At 36.2% G+C, this 25,899-nt stretch overlaps 1 protein-coding gene across 1 annotated transcript in view; it reads left to right on the top strand.

The window, feature by feature from the left end:
* The window catches only part of LOC107706777 (membrane-associated phosphatidylinositol transfer protein 2-like), a 69,411-nt gene that overhangs the window by 30,550 nt on the left and 12,962 nt on the right, over positions 1 to 25,899 (top strand). Inside the window, exons 3-16 of the mRNA XM_016510592.1 lie at positions 5,858 to 6,072; positions 6,848 to 6,969; positions 8,659 to 8,892; positions 10,385 to 10,708; positions 11,989 to 12,084; positions 12,166 to 12,270; positions 12,926 to 12,987; positions 13,465 to 13,530; positions 18,100 to 18,344; positions 19,671 to 19,860; positions 20,071 to 20,190; positions 20,387 to 20,598; positions 23,195 to 23,373; positions 25,393 to 25,563. Of these exons, the coding sequence (XP_016366078.1) occupies positions 5,858 to 6,072; positions 6,848 to 6,969; positions 8,659 to 8,892; positions 10,385 to 10,708; positions 11,989 to 12,084; positions 12,166 to 12,270; positions 12,926 to 12,987; positions 13,465 to 13,530; positions 18,100 to 18,344; positions 19,671 to 19,860; positions 20,071 to 20,190; positions 20,387 to 20,598; positions 23,195 to 23,373; positions 25,393 to 25,563 (2,341 nt within the window). The remainder of the gene's footprint in view (positions 1 to 5,857; positions 6,073 to 6,847; positions 6,970 to 8,658; positions 8,893 to 10,384; positions 10,709 to 11,988; positions 12,085 to 12,165; positions 12,271 to 12,925; positions 12,988 to 13,464; positions 13,531 to 18,099; positions 18,345 to 19,670; positions 19,861 to 20,070; positions 20,191 to 20,386; positions 20,599 to 23,194; positions 23,374 to 25,392; positions 25,564 to 25,899) is intronic.

Here is a 25,899-nt window from a genome sequence, read left to right as displayed (position 1 = left end):
GCCTGGCACGGCTTCGGCAAGACAGACGAATATTTTAAAGGGAAATCCCAGGTGGTAGAAATCAACTGGAGAGCAGCAAATCTCAGTGTACGCTCCTTATAGGGTCTAGTCACTTTTCATTTGAATTAAAGTCATCCATGTGAAATATGTAATTAGCTAGAGTGCACAGGAATCCTGCCAGGCAAAACTTAGCTCCAGTTTTCTGCTTTCTATCACTTACAGTAGTCGCAACACAGCTCTCGGAGCCAACCGTGTATTTTCCCATCTTTATTATGACCTCTCAGCAGTTTATGGACCTTCATATTTCGTCATAAACACTGAGCAAAATGATTTCTCAGCACAACATACCCTTGTACTATCAGCACTACCTTCGTTTAAGAAATAAATCCCAACTAAATTATTACTATTATTTCAACCATTAGAGGGGCTGAGACTATCAAACTGGGTCATTAAAAGGGATCATTGTGTTCAGAATCGTAGTTCATAACTACGTAATTTTTTACTTGATTTATTTTTTAATTCTTGAATTTTCCTTTTCTTATTTAAAGCAAATATGAATATATTTGAAAGTCAGTTGGAGCTCAGCACTAACGATTTTTACTTGTCTTGTCATAATTGTAAAATTATTTAAAAATTATTTAAAAATAAGTAAATTTTGGTTGTTTTTGACCCATGTTGCCTCACATTCTAATAAATAGGGTCGTTTTGACACAAAACAAATTTAGATCACAATTCTTGATTCCAGATTCCACAGCAAAAACTACTAGTGTAACTAATATAAAGACAAGTAACTGTCAGTAATAAAATTAAGAACAAATAAACACATTACAAGCAACAGAATAAATTAATGCAAAAGAACAAAAATACAAATAAAATGAACAGTGATTTAAGTTTTTCAGGTAGGTTTAAGAGTAGTGTTGGGAAAAACCACAAGTTGAATAACTGCATAGTCTTCATTGTGTAAATTAAATATTGATTAATCCTTATTAAAGCTATAAAAGTTATTTGATCGAGCATTGAATGGTTTTCTCTTTTTATTTTCTTGTTTGATTTTTTTGACAGCAGATGTTTTATTAGGCTACCGTCTCTTTAAGACCTAATACACAGATCTAATATACTGATACACATTTGGTTTTCTCCCAGCTATTCACGTTCAGATGGGCATTCTGATATATTTATGTGTATTTGTCAGTTTAGGTGCGATTAAGTTATCTTTTGCGTCTTCTTGCACATGCAAATACTAAGTCAATAATAGAAGTATTAAATTTAGATGCGTTACTCATCCTTCACAGACATCACCAATTCCTCAAATGATGATTGAATACATGCATCACAATAACTAAATTGAATTGCACAAGCGAGATCATTCTCTCTAATGCTGTTTGCTTCACTTTTGCGAGTTCAGCATCTCATACAGTAGACTGTGCAAAGTGAGGTGGTTTATTTAAACACATTGCACTGAAAAACTGGTTCTTCAGCTGGTGAGTTGTGGCCCAAAAACAGGTCACTGTCTGTCCTGATAAGCTTGTGGTTAGAGGAAAAAACAATGCTAAATGCAACTGTGCTTTTTCAACCTGGGCAGTTCATGATAACAATAAATAGTGCTGCACGATTAAGCAAGAACAACAAAATTGCAATATAGCTTAGTGCAATTATCAAACTCATCTCTGCATATGCTCTGGGTTTGGGTCAATTTATCATGCTTTTGTAAGTGCAACATGCGGCAACCATCTTCTCATAATGAGAAACCCTTATCAACAAAAGAGAAGCTTTAAAGACTATCTGTGGCTTTCCGTCAAAATAAAAGTTTGATGGTTTCGTGTAATTAAGAAATTAAAGGGAAAGTTCACCCAAAAATGACAATTAACATCATTTACTCACCCTCAAGTTGTTCCAAACCTGTATGATTTTTTTTCTCTCTCTGTTGAACATAAAAGAAGATATTTTGAAGAATGTTGGTTACCAAACAGTTTCTGGTCCTCATTGACTTCCATAGTAAGTCAGTGGGGACCAGCAACTGTTAATGATGACAGAATTTTCATTTTTGGATGAACTATCCCTTTAAGACAGATTTAATATTAGTATTGTAATTTTACTGTTGAAAAGTAAAATAAAATTGTTTTTGTTATTTTTCTTAAACACTTATTTTTTTTTTATTTTACAGTAAAATTACAATCGTAAAATTTCTTTTTGTTTTATTTAGTCATTTTTATATGTATTTTTTAGTAATAATAATAATAACTATATTGATATATAATCATGAAATCCTGGCCGAATTGTGCAGCCCTAAACAAGCACAGCAAACCTGGAATTATTTTTCGTAAAATCGTAATCGTAATTTTTATAAAAAAATATTGCAGTTATATTTTCCCACTAGATCGTGCAGTCCTATTAATAAATGTCATGCTTGATTTTTTTCAAACTTTTACAGTTTTGGTGTTAAATGGGTTGCCATTTAATATTTAATGTAAAAACGTGGGTCCTGAAGCAAAACCTGTTGAAAAGAGCTGCTCTAAAGTAACAACGCGAAACTGTAGAGAAACATCGCATTATGATTCTACTGCACAGCCTTAGGGTATCGAGACTCTTCTCTAAGGTGTGTGTGCGAGGGATTGATTGTAGCGGGTGCGGGGCCTGATGTCATCTGTCAGCGCCATAATGAAGTGCTGGCGACTGAACGCTGGGAGGATGAGCAAAAACAGATACCGCAGCCCAGCGCTTCTGTCACCTGTTCCCTCTCCTGCCTGCCATTCGTCTGTCTGTCCCGCCTGCCACCTCCAGCTGCTGACAGCTCACCTCTCTAACAAGAGGACGTGATCGGCCCGTTTCTTCCTGCTCAGCACATGTGAGCTCCAGACCCACAGAATCGCCTCCAACGGGCTCCTGCTTCACACGCATTTCTGTGGAATGTGTTGGTCTGACATCAGTCCTGAAAGTGCAGTCTGCGAGTTTGACAGTAGCGTTGCAGAGAGAGAGAGAGAGAAGCAGCGGTCTGACATTGAGAGAGGCACGACTGCTATTCCCTTGCTGGCACAGGCCTGTGCTTTTAAAATGGAAATGTATTACTCACCACGTATCCGGTGATTGAGGACGCATTAGAAACCCCTGAATCTGAGAGGCCAAGAGTGATCGTTTCTGAGGTGTCTCGGGGGCGAGACCATTTGGCACAAATTATAAAAGCCACCTCATGTCCCGTGCCAGTCACACATATGCAAAATTCAGAATTGAAGAATTGGCTTAATTTGAATTGAATTTGCCACATTACACAGGAAGTTGAATAGGAATTGAAATGAAAGGAAGAGGAATTGTCACTAAATTGTAATGAAAATACACTTTGTAACACAGGTAATGCATCTATCTATCTATCTACCGTTCTATCGTTGTATATCTGTTTATCTATCGTTTGTTCATTTGTTCTATCTATCGTTCAACAAAAATCCTAAATAAACTGATAAAAGAAATTTATCATTTTAATATATAAATATACATTATTATAAAAAATATTATTGAAAAAAATATATATTACACCAGTGGAGATCTGCCAGTTAGGTTATAAAGAAATACTAGCAGCTTCAGCAGTAATATCATTTCAACGTTTTCCATCTTTAGACATTGCTGGAATTCAGTGGCCATGCGGTTGTCTCATGAGAGCACTCAGACGAAATGAAAACGCTATAACTTTCTTCTCCGTCTCTGAAACAAACCTCACCTTAATGAAGGTCTTAGGCAAGCGCTGTCAGCTTTTAATCACCCCACTATCATCTTGCTAATGCAGAGTCACGGCTGATGGGATCTGTGTGGCCATCTGCCCTGTCAGTGTGCCAGCTTCACTGACCTGTCATCATCCGTTTTTTATTTAAGCATAGAGGACGCATAACAATTACATAATTACACCTACATCAGTGTCAGTTAGTTGAAAATAGAAATGTAAAAAATGCTGTACAGAATTAATGTTGATGTTTGACACTGTGTTCTGAATCCTACGTTCGCATTCACGGCCTGGGACACAAATTTAAGGGTAGGCACCCTGCTTCCCCGTTTAGGCAATCCCATAATGGACCTAAGTGGGCCAAACGTGTCCCTGATGGCTTCATAAGTAAGTTGGTATGCAATTAGCCACCGGATGCTTCCAACTATCTTTGTGTGACCTTCTTAAGCAAGGCAGATACGATGGCATGTGCCACCCTGACTGGCACAGTGGGCCTTCTCCCAGAATTCACAGCTCAGGAGCCGTGCCAAGATTGTACCCTATTTTTTACGGTTCTGTCTGCTGGCAGTCACACTGAGTCTTGGCTTATCTTACCGACAAAGCTGAAGGTGTGGCTTTTTTTGATTGGCCAGCACCAGTAGCGCTGAGCATGTAGTTGACTTCTCTTGGGTTGGAGTCAATTCTCTTTTGGGATAAACTGTCACCTTCCATTAACATTGAGTTTCCTAAGGAGGTTTTAAGCTCCCAGCGTAATATTATGGATTTAACTGTACTGACACTATTGGATGAGAACAGATCTTGAACTGGATTGAGCTGGATAATGATAGTTACTTTGTAACATTGACACTGCTATTCAACTGAATCAAATCAGCATTGATTGGAATAATGACAGTTGTCTTCTGCAGAGCTGTTTATAGCTGAATTTAATTGTGTTTCAGAATTGATGAACTTTGCAACATTGACACAGCTATTGAACTGAATTGAATCAAATTTTAACTGAATTCATCTGAATAATAACACTATTGTCTTTTGTAGTGCTGTTTATAGCTGAATTGAGCTTATTTCATACTTGATTAACTTTGCAACATTGACAGTTATTGAACTGAATTGAAACTACATTGAATTGACTTGAATGGAATAATGACACTGTTGCCTTTTGTAGAACTGTTTATAGCTAAATTGAATTTGTTTCATAGTTTATAGATTTTGCAGCATTGACACTGTTATTGAATTGAATTGAAACAGCAAATTTAAATGGAATTGAGCTGAATAATGACACTATTGTCTTCTGTTGAGCCGTTTATAGCTCAGTGATTAACTTTGCAGCACTGATACAGTTATTGAACTGAATTGAAATAACAAATTTGAATCTAAAATGGATGATGACACTAACTTTTCAACATTGACACTCATTCAACTGAATCGAATCAACATTGAACTTACTTGAGCTGAATAATGACACTTTTGCCTTCTGTAGAGCAGTTTATAGATGAATTGAATTTGTTTCATAATTGATAGATTTTGCAGCATTGACACTCATTCAACTGAATTGAATTAGAATTGAGCTGAATAACAACACTATTGTCTTCTGTAGAGCTACTCATGGCTGAATTTAATTAGTTTCATAATTGATGAATTTTGCAACATTGACACAATTATTGAACAGAAATGAAACAAATTTGATAATGACACTAACTTTGAATTTAATTAGTTTCATAATTGATTAACTTTACGCAGTTATTGATCTGAATAGAAACAACAATTTTGAGCAACAAATATTAACTTTGAATTTAATTAGTTTCATAATTGATTAACTTTACGCAGTTATTGATCTGAATAGAAACAACAATTTTGAGCAACAAATATGAACTGAATCGAGCTGGATAACAACACTAACTTTGCAACATCAACACTGTTATTGTCTTTTGCAGAGCTGCTTTATAGCTGAAATTGAAATGGTTTCATAATTGATGAATTTCCTCAGCATTAACACTGTTATTTTCCTCTCTACTAATGTGAAGGTGCTTTGAAACCATATGTATTGTATAAAAATATTTATAAATAATTGTGACTTGACTTGACTTCATAATAATTCCAGTCCTTTTGGAAGTCTGTGAACCCTAATTCCTGACCTTTCCCTCCCTGCAGAAAAAGAGTCGTGAAGAGAGCGAAGGCGAGGGCAGCGGGGTGGAGATCCTGGAGAACCGACCCTACACGGACGGCCCAGGCGGCTCTGGTCAATACACCCACAAGGTTTACCACATCGGCCAACACATCCCTAGCTGGTTTCGCTCCATCTTGCCAAAAGCCGCTCTTCGTGTGGAAGAGGAATCCTGGAACGCCTACCCATACACCCGCACACGGTAAGTGCACTATCTCCTAATAATAAAACCCTCTGGCTCTCTTTCAAGAGTGCTCCGGTAAATACTCACAACAGCTTTTAACATTCAAGTCATGCCTTGCTGTTTTGATCTTGAAGTCAACATGGAATCAAAATAGACCCGTGTTTACTTTCTCAATGCATCTTTTTGGTTTTATAGGGAATGTTGCATCAAAGCGTGTTGAGTTCAGCTCAACTCCCACTGCAATAAACATATATCTGTTCATTAACCCTTTGACGCATACGATCACACTGGTGTGATTAGAACGTTCAGTGCGTCATGTGATCTACTGCTAAATTAAAATCTGCTTTCGCGCTTTGGCTGGTGCTGAGCCAGAGACAAACACGCTCAGCTCTTCTCATATTATCACAGCTATTCAGTGTTTTCAACCATATAATACTTATTGAAGGTTTCAGACATTTAAATGCACATAGGTTTGTAAAATACACACTGATGTCTATGGAAGCGGCAATAACGATCCTTACAAATATAATTTGACAACATGTTTTATTGATCTCATATACACTTTGTGTAGATAACTATAAAGTTTACTCTGTTTTTCTCCCAGTTCACCGGAAGCTTACTTTAAAAAATCACTTGTGAAAGGGTTAATGAAGGGGTCATGGTAGGTATAGACAACACCATTGTGAAAAAGGGATAAACTCGCATGAACCTCATTGCTGAGCGGTTGCATTAATGCATGACACTGATATGATGAAGTTACATCAGAGTTAATCTCTCCTCGCCTGTCCTGCAGCTACACGTGTCCTTTCGTCGAAAAGTTTTCCATCGATATCGAGACGTACTACAAGCCGGACACGGGTTGCCAGAATGACGTCTTCAACATGTCCTCGGCCGAAAAGAGGCAACGGGATATAGGTACTGTTGCACCTTCTTTATTTTTACTCTGCTTGACGCATATATTTGATGCTTTTGACAGTTTTTGAAATGGAAAAGCACAACTGAGCATCTAGAACAATTGCATTTCCATGAGGTCATTAGCATGCTTTTTACCACATGAGCCCTGCTTGCTTGTGAAACCAATCTCAAGCAATCCAGCAGGAAGAGCTCTCGAGTCATGCCTCAATGTTTAAGATGCAGACAGCATGCCGCTTCTTTGACATAGTACCATGCTGCTGTTGAGTAACGTGCCACGGCACGAGCGTTGCACTCTGGGACAGGTACTGGAGGCTTTCTGAGCTGAACACAGACAGACGCAGGCACTGCAGGGGGAAGCGCCCAGTGAATGCTGTTACATAACTCCATTCCTGACTGAAAACATGTACCTTCATTAGTGTGCTGTGGAGACACCTAGAGGCCGTCTGATGACACGGCCGTCTGCAAACAGGAAACAACCCAAGATCAGCAAACAGTCTGTACCTCGCAACTGTGAATAATTGAAGACCTACAAAGCTAGGTTTTTAACACAGTAAAGTTTACAGCTCTGAATTAAATGGATAGTTCATCCAATAATGAAAAATTGCTGAAAATATTCTCACCCTCAGGTCATCCAAGCTGTGAATGAATTTTTCTTCAACAGGTTTGGGGAAATTGAGCATTACATCATTTGCTCACCAGTGGATCCACTTCAGTGAATGGGTGATTCTAAACAGCTGATAAAACATCACAATAATCCACAAATAATCATCTTGTGAAGCGATTTGTAATGAACAAATCCATCAAGGGGTTTTTAATTTCTGTCTATAATATTGCTTTCTCCAGTGAAAAAGTAGTCTAAAGTTGAATCAGGAGAGTGACTTGCACAGATCAAGCACCGTTTACAAGCAAAAACAATCCAAAACATTTCTAAACAGGATTTTGATGTGAGAGAACAAAATACTTTTTTCACTGGAGGAAGCATTATTATGAATTATGGACTGGTATTTTGGCCAGAAGCGATGGTTTAAAGTTAAAAGTCTTAAGTGATGGATTTGTTTCTTACAAACATGCAGCTTTTCACCTCACAAGACATTAACTGATGGACCGGAGTGGTGTGGATTATTGCGATGTTTTTATCAGTTGTTTGGACTCTCATTCTGACGGCACCCATTCACTGCAGAGGATCCACTGGTGAAGAAACAAACTCATCTACATCTTGGATGGCCTGAGAGTGAGTTTTCAGCAGATTTTCAGCAAAATTTAATTTTTGGGTGAACTATTCCTTTAAGAGTTGTTCTTTCACAAAAAGCAAGTTATCAAACAAAGAAGAGTAAAAAAAAATCTACACTCACTATATACAAACAATGCTATTTTCATGTCAGTTTTTCTAAACAAAGTTCCATTTATGGACATGAAAAAAGTATCATCTTTTTTTTTAATGGAACAACTCGATTCCTTGTGCCAAAACTGCATGAATAAAAGAAAAAACTTTATGACACATAAGACAAACAGATAAACCAGGTTTTACAGCCTTAATGTCCATGTTATTACCTTTCAGAAGGTTCTATAAAATCTCTGTGATGAACTGATTTGGTTTGCAATAAAAGACTAAATATGAACCTGTTCACCATTCGTGCCTTGTTCTCCCAAAAATATGAGATCGCTAATGAAACCAATGTTGTTTTACAGATCCCATCGATATTGTGAATGATTTCATCGCCCCTCATGAATACCTGGCTGAGGAAGACCCGAAACTCTACAAGTCATATAAAACCCAGCGGGGCCCCCTGTGTGACGACTGGATCGCGGAAATCAACAACAACCCAGGCAAAATGCCTGTCATGTGCGCTTACAAGTTGTGTAAAGTGGAGTTTCGATACTGGGGCATGCAGTCCAAGATTGAGCGCTTCATTCACGATGTGGGTAAGTGTTCGGAAATGTTCAGACGAAATTTTTTTTTATATTATATAACAATGCATATTTTTGATAATCGAGTGAATTTATTATTAACTTAGTATCGGTGCTATTATCAGTGGTGTCCTCTACCATATGTCCACCAGTGTTATTAGCTCTGAGAGGACGTTTGTCTCTCCAATAATTCTATATGAGTCAGCTGATCCATCTGCTGCATATGTGCGCGAAATGATGCTTGGTAACGTCCTGTTATCGTTGTGCGTGGGTGGGCAGCAGGTGTCAAGCGTTCTGTCAGGAAAAAAGCCCTTAATCATTAACCTGCACTTAATGAAAACAAGATTGATGCAGTGTGGCTCCAGTGAAAATCAACGCTCAGAGAACCGCCTCCTCCTGACTACATCAGGGCAAAATTAATTTCCTTTCTATGTGCCGTTCGTTCTCCGCTTAATCTTTTTCATTACTTCGATATCGGCTTGTTTATTGGCTCCATTCTCTGATAATTTGCAAGCTGACTGTTGCCGTTTCCCATTTATGAAACTCTTTCCCTTTGGCTGATTTCCTTTTATTTTTATCCATTTTTCCTCTCGCTGTTTCCTGGCCGCTGTGAAAACAATTTTGTTTGCATGTCTCTTCATTACCAAGTTCAGTTATCTGAAAGACTGGTTAAGTGCGTCTTTGGCACATCTTAATCAGGCGAGGAAATCGCACAAGGAAATAAGCCAAACCACACATTGACCCCAAATGTCAAGCGATCTCACATACAGACTCATCAGTGAAGCAGGGTTATTATAGTTAACTAAAACTAAAACCATAAAAAAACATTTTCATTACGTGAAATAATAAGATTAAATAAAAAAATATTTTATTTCAGCTAGGCATTGAACATTTCTCATTTTCATTAGTACTAAAATAACTAAAATGTATTGGGAGGAAAAAACAATATTAAAAATATAACAATAAACAATAAAAAAATATATAAAATTGACAAAAAATGCTAAAAATGAAGCAATGAAAAAAAATGAAAACAGAAAATATAACAATAAAAATGTAATTCAAAATATTAACAAAAACTATAATAGCATTTCATAGCAGTCTCCTTGGTTGATAGCAGTATTGAGAAATATTTCTTTAAAAATGAACATTACTCATATAAATGTTACTAATTATGTTACTTTGTTACTTCTCATGGAAAGTAACGTGTTACATTTTATCACCATCTGTTGTCTGAGGCTCTTTTTTTCCTAGCATGTAAGTGCTGTACTCAACTCGTAAACCTAGCAACCATCCAGAACAAGTTAGCAACCACATATGAATGCATTAAAAACCATTCAGAACATTGGGCTGCTGACTTTTGCATGGGCAAACACTACTCGCATTTCGTTCAGAAGATGTAAAAATGTACTGCAAGCATTAGTTTTTCCCCCCTAAACTAGTTTAAACGTAAACGGTTACACTTGCCTGTGTTATGGTGAGCATTAATCTCGCAACATCTTCCCATCAGGGCTGAGGAAGGTGATGGTGCGCGCTCATCGGCAGGCCTGGTGTTGGCAGGACGAGTGGTACGGTCTGACCATGGAGAACATCCGGCAGCTGGAGCTGGAGACGCAGCTGGCTCTGGCACAGAAGATGGCACAGTATAGCTGCAACGAGGAGGGTGGCGAGAACAACGGCGCCGTCACCAGCCCCGAGAAAGAGCACGAAGCCAAGGAGGCCATCGAAGCTGAGGGGACGACGAGGAACATGGGGGACACGCTGCAGGCGCGAGGAGAGCTGACCAAGCAGTGGTCCACCTCTTCTAGGTCCTCACATTCCTCTAAGAGAGGGGGTAAGTTCACATCGCCATACTATATATAGACACATATATATGGTTGTATGTATGTATGATAATATATATATATATATAGAGAGAGAGAGAGAGAGATTCATTAAATTGATCAAAAGTGACAGTAAAGACTCTATCATGTTACATAATATTTTTATTTCAAATAAATGCTGCTCTTTTGAACTTTCTGATTACAGAACCGGCTTTTCTGACAAGATGCGCGTTAAATATCGCATGCGATTTATCGTGCAGCCCTATTCTGAACTTTCAGCAAAGAATCTTGAAAAGCTATGTTTTCAGTTTCTCACAAAAATATTAATCAGTGCAACTACTTTAAATATTGATAGTAATCAGACATGTTTCTTGAGCAGCAAATCAGCATATTAGAATGATTTCTGAAGGATCATGTGACACTGAAGACTGGAGTAATGATGATGCTGAAAATTCAGCTTTGCATCATTAAATTATATTTTAAAATATTAAATTATTTTTAAATTGCAATATTTCATAATATTATGAAATTCTTTTTTAAATAGTTTATTTTAGTATTAACAATTTATTAATATAATAGTATAACACTGATTTATATATATATATATATATATATATATATAAACAATTTTATATTATGTATAATATATTTAAATGTATGAATTATGTATTTAAATTAATTGAAAAGTGTATATGTATATTATTATACATATCTGTGTTTTAAATATGTATATATATGTTATTATTATAATTAATTCATTAATGATAAATGGTGGTTTTTATTAATACTGATACAATTATTTTTAGTCATTATTATTATGTTCTTTTTTATTTTTCATCAATGCATATTAGTTTGAGAATGCATTCCATGCATTAAGCGTATTAATTTATGTTTCAATTTTAATGGGGTCATATGATGAATATGACCCTTTTAACTTTTATAAAGAATATCTCTTTGGATTTGAGACTTTAGTCTTTGCAACTTTACAGATCTTCTTTATGCACCAAGAGCTTGTAACACTTCATATGACCCCTTTAAGTTTCTAAGTGACTATGAAGAATCGAGTGGGAGTTTTTAAAATATATATAAAAAAAACTGTTCTTTCAAGCTGTAATAATATTTCATAATTATATTGCATTATATTATATGTTGCTTTTTATATTTTGTGAAATTTTTTTTCAATATTATTTATTTGTTAAGTGTCTTTTGGGGGGTGAGGGGATTTCATATTAAGCTTTGGATTACAGAACTAACATGATTTATTATTTGTCTTTAATGTGTGCGTGTGCAGGAAGTCCGTCACGCCACAGCATTTCTGAATGGCGCATGCAGAGCATCGCCAGAGATTCGGAGGACAGCACAGACGACGAGTTCTTTGACGCTCACGGTAATGCAGGTTTGATCCTCGGTTTTAGAAGGTGCTCATGGCAATCTGTTATTTACTAAAGTCTGAATCCTTGTTCCTCAGAGGGCTTCTCTGACAACGAGGAGATCTTTGCCAAGGAGATCACCAAATGGAGCTCCAACGATCTGATGGATAAAATCGAGACAGCGGAGGCAGAGGAAGCCCAGGGTATGCAGGGATTGTCTTCACCCATCCGACACGCTCTCAGATTGTAGGGGGGTATTTTGGGCCCCCAAGGCAGGTGATGCAAAGCATTTTTTCCAATGCTTTGGTTTTGTAATGCATAAGCCGAGCCCGCTGGAAGGAGTTTTTTTCCATTCATCCTCCAAATTCAGAGATTTTCACATCTTTAATAGGATTAGCGGTAAAGGAGCCCCATTGACTCTGAGGAGGTTAGGGTCTGTGTCAAAGAAACATGCCCTTCTGTTGAAGACTCTAAACTGTAATTTAGAGTAAATACAACAGTAAATGGGGAAGGAACTTGATTTTATTCATCAGGAATTGGCTGGATCTTGAAACATAGCCATTGAATTTAAGAACATAATTAGTTGGTTATAAATATATATATATATATATATATATATATTATACTTAAATTAATTAGTTATTATAATTAATACAATTATCTTAATACATTATTATTTTTATTAATAGTTCAGTTTTTATTAATATAAATACAATTATTTTTAGTCCTTTTTATTATGTTATTTTTTTATTTTCCATCAATGCATATTAGTTTGAGAAAGAATCATGATGCATATGTGAATATTTTTTCCCCCTGCATTAAGCGCATTGATGTTAGATTTCAATTTTATGTTTTTAGGAGACTATCAGGAATCGGGTGGGGAGTTTTCTGGGACTGCCAGCGTGGAGCGACTCAATGAGGTATGTCTGCAGTTGTGCATTTTTGTGCACACTTTCCCATTAAAATGAATGGAAATATACTTCAACATAAACGTTACATAATGCATATTTATGCAGCTGTGTCGTACTGTTAATGCAACTGCAGCAGTGAAAAATGCATTGATCTGTACTCGTGCCAATGGAGCAGAAATTCTGCAATAGTCATGCTGTGTTTATGCCAACATAAAAATGGGTACAAAAAGCATTAGAGCTTCTCTGAGGATATGTTATGCAACAACGCTTTCATTTTGCATCAGCGCCACACTATCATTGAACAATCCCTATGACCTTTGACAAAATGAAACTGCGGTCTGTCACTGCAAAGGTCGGCTCAGTATATAGTCATAAGGTCAAGTTCTCATGGTGTGAAGGGTTTGATGGGGACGTGTGGTGGAAGAGCACGATCAGGGGTTGAGGGCCTTTGGGATGATCTCAGTGCTCTTTAACTCTGGTCCGCAGAGACGCAGATCCATGCGGCGCTGCAGCGTCCGTAAGCGTCGACGTACAGCACGCAAACGCCCAGCTGTGAGTCACAGCGACACCTGTCTGTTTACATCAGCATAAGTTATGTAGAATCAAAGGCGTTTTGCTGTATTGTTGCAGTTATTCATACAGATTGTGTTGTTTTTGCTTAGAGTTTAGTTATCTTTACCCTGAAATAGGGCTGGGCGATATGGCCAAAAAATCACATCTTGGTATTTTTTGGCTGAATTGCGATGAACGGTGTATATTTTGGTATTTTCTAAATTTTTCTATTTGCATTAAAAATATTTATTTATTTAATACTGCCCAATTTTGTCCAATGAAATAATGTTTGTATTAAAGACAATGAAAACAAATATAGTGAAAGTAACCATATAGGCTATGGGCTATTGTGTGCAAAAAAAAAGGCCTAAAATCACATTACATTGTAACATTACAATCTAAAAACAAAAACTATGCTTTTTAAAGCAGAAGAACTAAAGTTGAAAAGCAAAAAATGAAAAGAAATAAAAACAAAAGCACAGATTAATTGCATTATATTTTGATTAGCCCATTACAATATTCACTTTACAGTTACTGCTATCATAAAATACACTTACTTACATTTATTAATGCTTTGGTTTTGTAATGCATAAGCCGAGCCCGCTGGAAGGAGTTTTTTTCCATTCATCCTCCAAATTCAGAGATTTTCACATCTTTAATAGGATTAGCGGTAAAGGAGCCCCATTGACTCTGAGGAGGTTAGGGTCTGTGTCAAAGAGTGTGAGATTATGGAACACTAATTACACTGAATTCCATGCTGTTTGCGAGACGGACTCACAGGCCATGGAGGTTTTTACACTTATGAAACCCATGTTGAAAAATGAAAGTCTAACAATAGGTTTCTTTCAGTAATAATAAAAAATTCTAAAATAATCATATTATTTAACCATTTATAAATATATTTGATATATAAAAATATAATTTTTAATATTAATATTATTAATAGTAATTTGCTTAATTTAATAACTGAATGCTTATATTTAACTTAATTTAATGCTTATAATTTAATGCTTATATTTGAAGAACTAAAGTTGAAAAGCAAAAAATGAAAAGAAATAAAAACAAAAGCACAGATTAATTGCATTATATTTTGATTAGCCCATTACAATATTCACTTTACAGTTACTGCTATCATAAAATACACTTACTTACATTTATTGTCCAACTTCAAATATTTTAGCAAAATGTATATTTTAGTCAGAATTATTGAGCTGCTATTCCATTGCGGTCCGTCTGTTTGGTGCGCATGCGTTTAGTGAAGTTTAGCGGAGAATCACACGCAGAAGGCTCATGCGCTCCTGACAGCAAGATGGAAATATTTCTATGACTTTCTAGCATTTACAGATGGAGAATATACCTGTGAAATGTAAGTTATGCACTGAGGAAAAGAGCACATCTCAAACACATTAAACAGCACAAGTAGCATCTCTATCAGCAGCACATGTCTGTCAGAGCATCTGATGGTGCGAGCCGCTTTAAACTAGACGTGTTACTATATTTTATCAGTTATTTTAAAGCCCTTAATATAAAGCATGTCTCATGTTTAGAACAAACTGGATTATGCAGTTTTCCTGCAGCAGTTCACTCTGCGTCCTCTGCTGTTATTCAGATGTGCTTGTATCAAACTACTGTATATCGATATAAATGGTATTGCTTCATACCATATCGCTACAATATATCGTACAAACTCGATATACCGCCCAGCCCTACCCTCAAACAGCATTTTATGGTATCAGAAGTGTTGTTTTGTAAAGTAGACACACTCTTCAGATGTAGACATGTAGTTCTTCTGTAGCGTAGAGGTTTTATCGAAACAATTTTTATTAAGACAACGGTGATGACTGCTTTTTCGGCAGTCTGGGTTCTGGAAGTGTTTTTCCCATTCGTCTCAAAAACACATCACAAAATGTATATGTTTCTGGAGCTCTGAAGGTTTATGGTACAGTTTGTGAAATTAATGCAGTCTAGATTCATTATTCAATTAGTTTCACATGTGCATAATACCAAACATTTTTGGCCATTATAGAGGAGAAGATAAAGTTTAAATAATGTTTTTTTTTATTTTTATAATTGTTATTTAATACATATAAATATTTAAAATCAAACTTAAAATAATAATAATATTAACAATAACAATACATTTATTCATATTTAATATTTGGCAATGCTTTACAACAAGCTTCCATTTGTTAACATGGGTTAATTCAATTAAATTAAAGTTTGTTTGTATAGCGCTTTTCGTGATACAAATCGTTGCAAAGCAGCTTTAAAGAAAATTAAGTTTCTACAATATATTTAGGTTAACTACATTAGTTACCATGAACTAAAAAACAAACAAACAAACAAAAATGCTTAGTCTTTGTTAATGTTAATTTCAACGTTTAGTAATATTTAATAAATTATTAAAATAAATAAAAGTTGTATCTGGTAGCTTAATTTAATGTACCTGAGCTAACATGAACTAACAATGAACATTTATGTTTGTTTGTTTGTTTTTTAACTAAATTTAACAAAGATTAAAAAATACTGTAACAAATGTATTGGTCATTGTTAATTAATTTCAATTAATGCATTAACTAATGATATAAAATTATAAAATAAAATATAAAAATATTAAAGGCGTCATGAACTGAGAAATCAAAATTCCCTTGATCTTGTGACATATAAGAGGTCATTGTACTGTGAAAACATCCTGTAAGTTTCAGAACTCAAAACTTTCTCGTTAGTCCAAAAACAGCTTATATTGAAGCCGATCTGCCAAAACGACAGCTTGTGGAATGTGACACTTTATGGCGTAATAGAGCGGGTAAACCCCGCCTCCGCAGAAGAAGATCAACGCCTGCTTCTACATCACTGCCTGTTTAGCCCCTCCCACTGATTCTACATCACTGCCTGTTTATCCCCTCCCACTGATTCTACATCACTGCCTGCTAAGCCCCTCCCACTGATTCTACAGCACTGCCTGCTAAGCCCCGCCCACTGATTCTACATCACTGCCTGTTTAACCCCGCCCACTGATTCTACATCACTGCCTGTTTAGCCCCTCCCACTGATTCTACATCACTGCCTGTTTAGCCCCACCCACTGATTCTACATCACTGCCTGTTTAGCCCCACCCACTGATTCTACTTCACTGCCTGTTTAGCCCCGCCCACTGATTCTACATCACTTCCTGTTTAGCCCCGCCACTGTTTCGCGCACGTACAACAAAGATGCTCCAAAAACAAGAGGCTGTTCAGTGCCAAGTTGTGGAAAAACACAGTCTTTGCATCCCCTTCCTTCTGATCTCAACATTAGGAAAGAGTGGATGAACTTTATTTTTAATGAAGCTCCCGATCGTCAGTAAGAACTTGGTCCTTTTTTCACTTTTTTAAAACCCTCCCACTGATTCTACATCACTGCCTGTTTAGCCCTCCCACTGATTCTACATCACTGCCTGTTTAGCCCTCCCACTGATTCTACATCACTGCCTGTTTAGCCCTCCCACTGATTCTACATCACTGCCTGTTTAGCCCCACCCACTGATTCTACTTCACTGCCTGTTTAGCCCCGCCCACTGATTCTACATCACTTCCTGTTTAGCCCCGCCACTGTTTCGCGCACGTACAACAAAGATGCTCCAAAAACAAGAGGCTGTTCAGTGCCAAGTTGTGGAAAAACACAGTCTTTGCATCCCCTTCCTTCTGATCTCAACATTAGGAAAGAGTGGATGAACTTTATTTTTAATGAAGATCCAGATCGTCAGTAAGAACTTGGTCCTTTTTTCACTTTTTTAAAATCCACATTTTACTGTGGATTCGTTTACAAACAAGACAATTTCCAGAAAGATTTAAACTAAAAGACGATGCTGTGCGGAATATGTTGGATCCGATAGTAATGTCGCACCACACAAGTGCGAGTAACTGTTTTTATTACGTGCTCACTTTTGCTTTGTCTGTTATTACAGATCGTTTGATATGTACTGAGTATTTATGCGTTTTTTACCTAAATCACAGCAGTGTCTATGAAGGACGTAGGCTGTAAATTTTAGTTTTATTATTAAGCATATTATTTTGAATATTAAACATCTGTACATGCAACTAGCATGAACAAATAAGATTAAACGTTTATGCATAATTATTTTGGATATTGAGCATAAAAATTAACGAGCAATAATTTGTATGACAGTGAAGTCAGCCAAAATATCATAATCAACATAATAAGAGCTTCTTATTAGAAATCACCACTGCTACAGTATATTTTATGCTATTTTATTTTTAACACCACAGCAGCCTCACATTTACTAATGAAATATAGGTAGCTAATTTTAGCTATGGTCATCTGAGTCGACACACTTGTGACGTGGTTTCTAGTGAAACATATGTCTGTGTTTTAACTGAAAATTTAAATATCTATGGAGATTTTGAATGGGATTTTTACTTCCGGAAGCCTGCTGTTGCGTTCTGTACTGTGTTGTTTATTAGTAAGTCGTCCTATTTCAAAATAGCATGTTGTCACGAGTGTGTGTGGATGTTTTAAACGAACCGTATGCAGCTGCAGAATGAACAGCTGTCCAAATGTTTCCCTCAGGACTGTTCCTCACAGCAGTGCTTACAGCCGTCCAAGATCCACGTCCTCATCCTGGTCCTGCACGGCGGCAACATCCTGGATACGGGCAGCGGAGACCAGAACAGCAAGCAGGGGGACGTCAACACCATCAGCAGCGCGTTCGATGCTGTGATGCGGGTTCATTACCCCACTGCTTTGGGCCGCATTGCCATCCGCCTGGTTCCGTGTCCGGCCTTGTGTGTGGAGGCCTTCTCTCTGGTGTCAAAGTGAGTATGAACACACACTCAATCCACCTCCAGGAAAATCAACAAGACCTCTGGTAGTCATTCAGTTGTGTTGTTAACTTAAACTGGCAACACATTTGATTTATTATTTTATTTTATAATTGTATTATTATTATATAGTAGTAATAAATAATTCTATTTATTTGGTATAGAAAAAATTGATTAGAATTATTTCTTAATAATGTTTCCAGAAAGTCCCTGTAATAAATACATTAATTAATTAATTAATTTATTTTCAATAAATAAATAAATACATGCATACATACTTTTGTTTATTTGATATAGAAAAATAGATTAAAATTATAGCATAATAATGTTTCCAGAATTTAATTTTTATTTATTTACTTAATAATTGTTTATTATTCTGAAGTAATGATGATAAATAATTTTATTTATTTGGTATAAAAAATAGATAAATTATCGCTTAATAATGTTTCAAGAAAGTCCTTTATTTTATTTATTTACTTACTAATTAGTTAATTAATTAATAATTTTTAATCAAGAAATAAATGAATTAATTAATGTTTTTATTTATTTTGTATAGGAGAAAAATAGATTAAAATTATTGTTAATGCTTTCAGAAAGTCCCTGCAATTAATCAACTAGTTAATTAATTATTTTTTTTTAATGATGATGATGATGATGATGATAATAACAATAAATACTTATTTATTTTTATTATTATAACTTTATAATAAAAAATAATAATAAAAAAAAGATATACCAATCTTTATTGGTATATTTGAATTATATTTGTTTTTATTTTAAATTTGAATTATATTAGTTTTTTATTAGTTAGTATACAGTGTAATGATATCCAAATGTGTTTCAGTCTGAGATCTTTATTGTTTTTGCACCAAATCTGAAAGTTATAAAATTATATATATAAATCACTTAAATAGTATGCTACATTGTCAATGACACTGTATAACATGTTTAATTCAATAAGTAACATCCAGTCGTTATGTAACCAGTTAGCAAAAAAACTCCCAAACATCCAGTTTTGTGTAAAATGTCTTTATTTTTTCGCAGTCCAGTCAAATAAGGAGTGAAAAAAGTTGTAAGTTTTCTTTTGATATTGATTAATTCATTACACCTTTGAAAACACATTGCATTGTGGGATAGAGTATTCAGTGCTGTGCGCTCTCTGCACGTTTTGGCAAATGTAGTAGGTTATATGAGTGTTGCATGGATACTGCAGAAAGACTAGTATGGTAGTATGCCGTTCTACGTGCTAATCCAGTGTATAAGAGTGTTTGTGGCTGGTAATGACCCAGCATGCTCTCTGTTCTTGTGTCCTTGACTCAGTTTGAGTCCTTACAGCTATGACGAAGGCTGCCTCTCCAACAGTCAGGATCACATCCCTCTGGCCGCCCTGCCCCTATTGGCCACCTCTGCACCACAGTACCAGGATGCCGTGGCAACGGTCATAGTGCGAGCCAATCAGATCTACGGTGACTTCATCAAATCCCTGGAGGGAGCCACTTTCACCGGACAGGTCAGTACTTTGGGGTTTTTTAGCAATGTGTTAAATCATGTTGGAAACATTTTAAAACATGCAAGCAATTTGATAAGCCATGCTAGCAACAGTGACGTTATGCATCACATCATGGAAGTGTTGTGAATGTTGTTTTTAAATGGTCATTTCCCTCATTCGTTGCCCAGCACATGACTCTCTGTATGTGATGTAATGCGTGTCTCTGTGCAGGTGTGTCTGATTGGTGACTGTGTGGGAGGCATTCTGGGATTTGATGCTCTCTGCAGCAGCAACGTCACCGTGTCAGAGAGTCAAAACAGCAGCCGACGTGGCAGCATTGTTAGTGTGCAGGTGAACACACACACACACATCCAGACAGTGATTAATTACCCTTAATACATCACAACATAACAGATAAGACAAATTGCATCCTTTTGTATTTGAAAGTGTGACACATCAAACTCTTTCATTTCAAAAGAGCAAGAAAAATGCTGTTTTCCATCACATGACCGCTGTAATACTAATCACTCATTCGCTTCCTCTGCAGGACAATGACCTGCTGTCACCGGGGATCATTATAAACAGCACTCACTGCTCGGGTTTGACTCTGGAGGGCAGTCGGCACCTCAGCCGCAGTAATATAGACATTCCTTGTTCCAGCGGTCCGGACGACCCCAAAAAACAGCTGCCCCGCAAACGCAGCGACTCCTCCACCTACGAGCTGGACACCATCAAACAGCACCAGGCCTTCCTGACCAGGTGAGCCACAGCTGATAGTTTTATTTTTTCGCAGTCCAGTCAAATAAGGAGTGAAAAAAGATGTCAAGTTTCTTTTGATATTGATTAATTCATTACACCTTTGAAAACACATTGCATTGTGGGATAGAGTATTCAGTGCTGTGCGCTCTCTGCACGTTTTGGCAAATGTAGTAGGTTATATGAGTGTTGCATGGATACTGCAGAAAGACTAGTATGGTAGTATGCCGTTCTACGTGCTAATCCAGTGTATAAGAGTGTTTGTGGCTGGTAATGACCCAGCATGCTCTCTGTTCTTGTGTCCTTGACTCAGTTTGAGTCCTTACAGCTATGACGAAGGCTGCCTCTCCAACAGTCAGGATCACATCCCTCTGGCCGCCCTGCCCCTATTGGCCACCTCTGCACCACAGTACCAGGACGCCGTGGCAACGGTCATAGTGCGAGCCAATCAGATCTACGGTGACTTCATCAAATCCCTGGAGGGAGCCACTTTCACCGGACAGGTCAGTACTTTGGGGTTTTTTAGCAATGTGTTAAATCATGTTGGAAACATTTTAAAACATGCAAGCAATTTGATAAGCCATGCTAGCAACAGTGACGTTATGCATCACATCATGGAAGTGTTGTGAATGTTGTTTTTAAATGGTCATTTCCCTCATTCGTTGCCCAGCACATGACTCTCTGTATGTGATGTAATGCGTGTCTCTGTGCAGGTGTGTCTGATTGGTGACTGTGTGGGAGGCATTCTGGGATTTGATGCTCTCTGCAGCAGCAACGTCACCGTGTCAGAGAGTCAAAACAGCAGCCGACGTGGCAGCATTGTTAGTGTGCAGGTGAACACACACACACACATCCAGACAGTGATTAATTACCCTTAATACATCACAACATAACAGATAAGACAAATTGCATCCTTTTGTATTTGAAAGTGTGACACATCAAACTCTTTCATTTCAAAAGAGCAAGAAAAATGCTGTTTTCCATCACATGACCGCTGTAATACTAATCACTCATTCGCTTCCTCTGCAGGACAATGACCTGCTGTCACCGGGGATCATTATAAACAGCACTCACTGCTCGGGTTTGACTCTGGAGGGCAGTCGGCACCTCAGCCGCAGTAATATAGACATTCCTTGTTCCAGCGGTCCGGACGACCCCAAAAAACAGCTGCCCCGCAAACGCAGCGACTCCTCCACCTACGAGCTGGACACCATCAAACAGCACCAGGCCTTCCTGACCAGGTGAGCCACAGCTGATAGTTTATCATGGAATTGGTCAATATTAACATTTCTTTAGCAGATGATATCGGGGATTATTTTTATATTTCAAACAATAAATCCCAGGTGTAAAAAAAATACAAGATACTTTAAAATTGTTGATACGTTATTATATATATTTGATAATATTATATATTATTGAGTGTTTTCGTGATCATGGAAAACCTGAAAATAGTAATATTTATTTAATTGCTTTCCAGTCCTGAAAAATGCATGAAAAAATTTTACATGAATGTAAAATTCATGAAAAAATATGTAGTAAATATTTCAATATTACAATACAATACATTGACTAGATTTACATCTTGAGTAGAGTAAAACATTCTTTTCGGTCAAATCTTTTGAATCAAATGAATCAGTCAAAGTGGTCAAAAATCTAAATGATTCTTTAGCAAACTGATCTGAATCAAAATTATTTAAGGACAAAAATCCTTCTCCAGTATTCATAAACTTTTCGTTTATGGTCATGGAAAAAATACAAGATACTTTAAAATTGTTGATACGTTATTATATATATTTGATAATATTATATATTATTGAGTGTTTTCGTGATCATGGAAAACCTGAAAATAGTAATATTTATTTAATTGCTTTCCAGTCCTGAAAAATGCATGAAAAAATTTTACATGAATGTAAAATTCATGAAAAAATATGTAGTAAATATTTCAATATTACAATACAATACATTGACTAGATTTACATCTTGAGTAGAGTAAAACATTCTTTTCGGTCAAATCTTTTGAATCAAATGAATCACAGTCAAAGTGGTCAAAAATGAATCAGTTAAAGTGGTTCAAAAATCTAAATGATTCTTTAGCAAACTGATCTGAATCAAAATTATTTAAGGACAAAAATCCTTCTCCAGTATTCATAAACTTTTCGTTTATGGTCATGGAATTTTATTTTGTGCAAAGAGTGTGAACCCTGCAATAGTTTATTTAAAAAATGAGTATTTATTCAAATTGTAAATCTTTTTAAAGAATTTTTTTCAGTCGAATCTTTTAAATGAATCAATCAAAGTGGTTCAAAAATCGAAATGGTTCTTTAGCAAATTTATCTGAATCAAAAGTATTTAAGTAAAAAATACTTCTCTAGTAATCATAAAACCTAATAATCATTTTTTGTACAAAAAGTATGAACTCTGCAATAGTTTTGTTTAAAAATGAATATTAATTTAGAATTTTAGAATTTATTTTATTTTATTATTTTTAGATTATACATTTCCTGACATTTCTGTATCAGTGTGGTTGTAATAATATAGTTAAAACCATTCTAAAAATATATAATAATAATAAATAATTATGTAAATTGTGTGTATGTAGTCTGCACGCCAGCGTTTTGAGGAACGATCCGGGTTCTCGCCGGTCCAGCAGCAGTACCATGCTAGAGGGAGGAGGAGCTCTGGGAAAGTTTGACTTCGAAGCATCTGACTTCTTCCTCTTCGGCTCTCCGCTAGGCCTGGTCCTCGCTCTGAGGAAAACCGTCGTCCCTTCTTTGGACAGTATGTTAACCTTGAATACTCTTATTTTAGTTTCTAGTGGATGAAAGAGAATGAAATCCTGTGCAGACTGGATGCCAAAGCGATCATTTGAAGTGTGACTTCCTCTGATGGATTACCTGGACTGTGTAATCTCTTTTGTTCGTGCTGTTTTTGTTCTGATGTCCAGTGTTTCAAATCTTTTAAAGGCTTCAAATGTATTAATCCGATAAGCAACTTAAATCGGTTGCCGGCAGATTATGAGCGATTGTTTTAGAGGGCTAGAAAGTGAACATTATGCTGACGGGAGTTTCCCAGTCCAACATCTGTTATGTAGAGCTCGTCAGACAAAACTAACACAAGGAGCAATGTGTCGAATGAAATAATGAAGGAATAACATAAACTGCAAAATTTTTTTAGCTAGTTTATGGTGAAAAAAAAAGAAAGCACACTGCTGTTCAGAAGATTTGGGTTAGTACGTTTTTTTTTCTCTTTTAAGAAATGAGTACTTTTATCCAGCAAGGATGCATTAAAATGATCAAAATTGACAGTAAAGACATTAATAATGTTACAAAATATTTTGAACAAATGCTGTTCTTTTGAATTTCTATTCCTCAAGGAATCCTGAAAAAGTCAATGTATCAGTTTACACAAAAATATTACCCAGCACAACTGTTTTCAACATTGATAATAATCAGAAATGTTTCTCGAGCAGCAAATCAGCATATTAGAATGATTTCTGAAGGATCATGTGACACTGAAGACTGGAGTAATGATGCTGAAAATTCAGCTTTGCATCACAGGAATAAATTGCATTTTACAATATATTAACATAAAAAAACAGTTATATTAAATTGTAATAATGTTTCACAGTATTACTGTTTTTGCTGTATTTTTCATCAAATAAATGCAGAAGAGACTTCTTATCAACGTGAAGAAAAAAAAATCTTACCAACCCCTAACTTTTAAACTTTTGAACAAGTGAACTAGCTGAGAAAAAAAAAAAAAAAAATATCTCCTCAGATGACAATGTAGATGCCTGACAAACGTTGTTGTTGTTGTGATCATAAACTGTATGGTGATTATTACACGCAATACACGGAGCTTTTTCCTCACCATTGTAACGCGCTGCTTTTGCAAGGTTTCGTGAAAACGTTTCAGCTTTTATTTTCTTTTTTCGCCCTGAAGAAGATATCACAGGTTCATCAGGTTCTTCGAAATGATCCATCCTCGATCACTTTTAATCAGCTTTGACGAAACTCCTCTCAGCTAGCACGTCTTTTCAAAGTGAAAGTAGCCTTGTCACCTGACCTGAATACAGCACGCTGATTCGCTAAAATGGACTTATCGGCTTCTGTTCAAAAACAACAAGGGCGCTTGTCGGCTTCTGTAGTAAAACGTGAACTCGCGACGCCTTGAAATTGGACAAAACCGGCTTTTTTGACTAAACGTGTTTAGGGTTCAGATCGCGCTATATGTTGAGAATAATTGTTATAAAATATTTTTATTTCGAATAAATGCTGTTCTTTTGAGCTTTCTATTTCTCAGGGATTCCTGAAAAAGTACATTTATCAGATTCCACAAAAATATTACCCAGCACAACTGTTTTCAACATTAATGAATAATAATAAAAAGTGTTTCTTGAGCAGCAAATCAACATATTAGAAGGATTTCTGAAGGATCATGTGACACCGAAGACTGGAGTAATGATGCTGAAAATTCAGCTTTGACCACAGGAATAAATTACATTTTACAATATATTCAAATAGAAAACAGTTGTTTTAAATTGTAATAATATTTCACAATATTACGGTTTTTGCTGTATTTCTCATCAAATAAATACAGTCTTAGAGAGCAGAAGAGACTTCTTTCAAAATATTAAAAAATCTTACCAACCCTAAACTTTTGAACTATAGTGTATAAGTGAGCTATAACAAACCAGCTGAGTAAAATATATATATATATTATATAATAAATGTATACCAGAATTTTAGATCAATTTAACACATTTCTTTCTTTCTTTTGTATTCTTCCCTCCTACAGTGGCTCATCTTCGTCCAGCGTGCCAGCAGGTTTACAACCTGTTCCACCCGGCGGATCCCTCTGCCTCACGTCTGGAGCCTCTGCTGGAGAAGCGCTTCCACCTGATGCCACCGTTTAGCGTGCCGCGCTACCAGCGCTTCCCGCTGGGTGATGGCCAGTCAGCGCTGCTGGGTAAGAGTGGAGAGATTTCTCAGTCAACACCTGCTGTGACCAGGATTACACCTGCTACTAATATCTATCTCGAGTGATCTGATCGCCAGTGGTTAGGCGAGATACGTTGTTGTTTTTTTACTTGGTATTAACATGCATATCTAAATGCATATCGTGATTGGATTTTGGGTGGACAGTCCATGATTTTATGACTGCATTGAGATACAATTATAGTTTTCATTAATATTTTTGGTTTTCATATATTTTTCATTAATAGATTTTTTTATTTTTTTATTTAAATATTAGTTAAAGTTTTATTAATTGTGATGTATTTTTATTGTATAATTTATTTATATA

Source organism: Sinocyclocheilus rhinocerous, unplaced genomic scaffold (assembly GCF_001515625.1).
Source record: "Sinocyclocheilus rhinocerous isolate Xijiao unplaced genomic scaffold, SAMN03320098_v1.1 scaffold864, whole genome shotgun sequence".
Classification (NCBI taxonomy): Eukaryota; Metazoa; Chordata; class Actinopteri; order Cypriniformes; family Cyprinidae; genus Sinocyclocheilus; species Sinocyclocheilus rhinocerous.
Note: the sequence above shows the minus strand (reverse complement) of the source record. Positions and strands in the feature narration are given on the sequence as shown.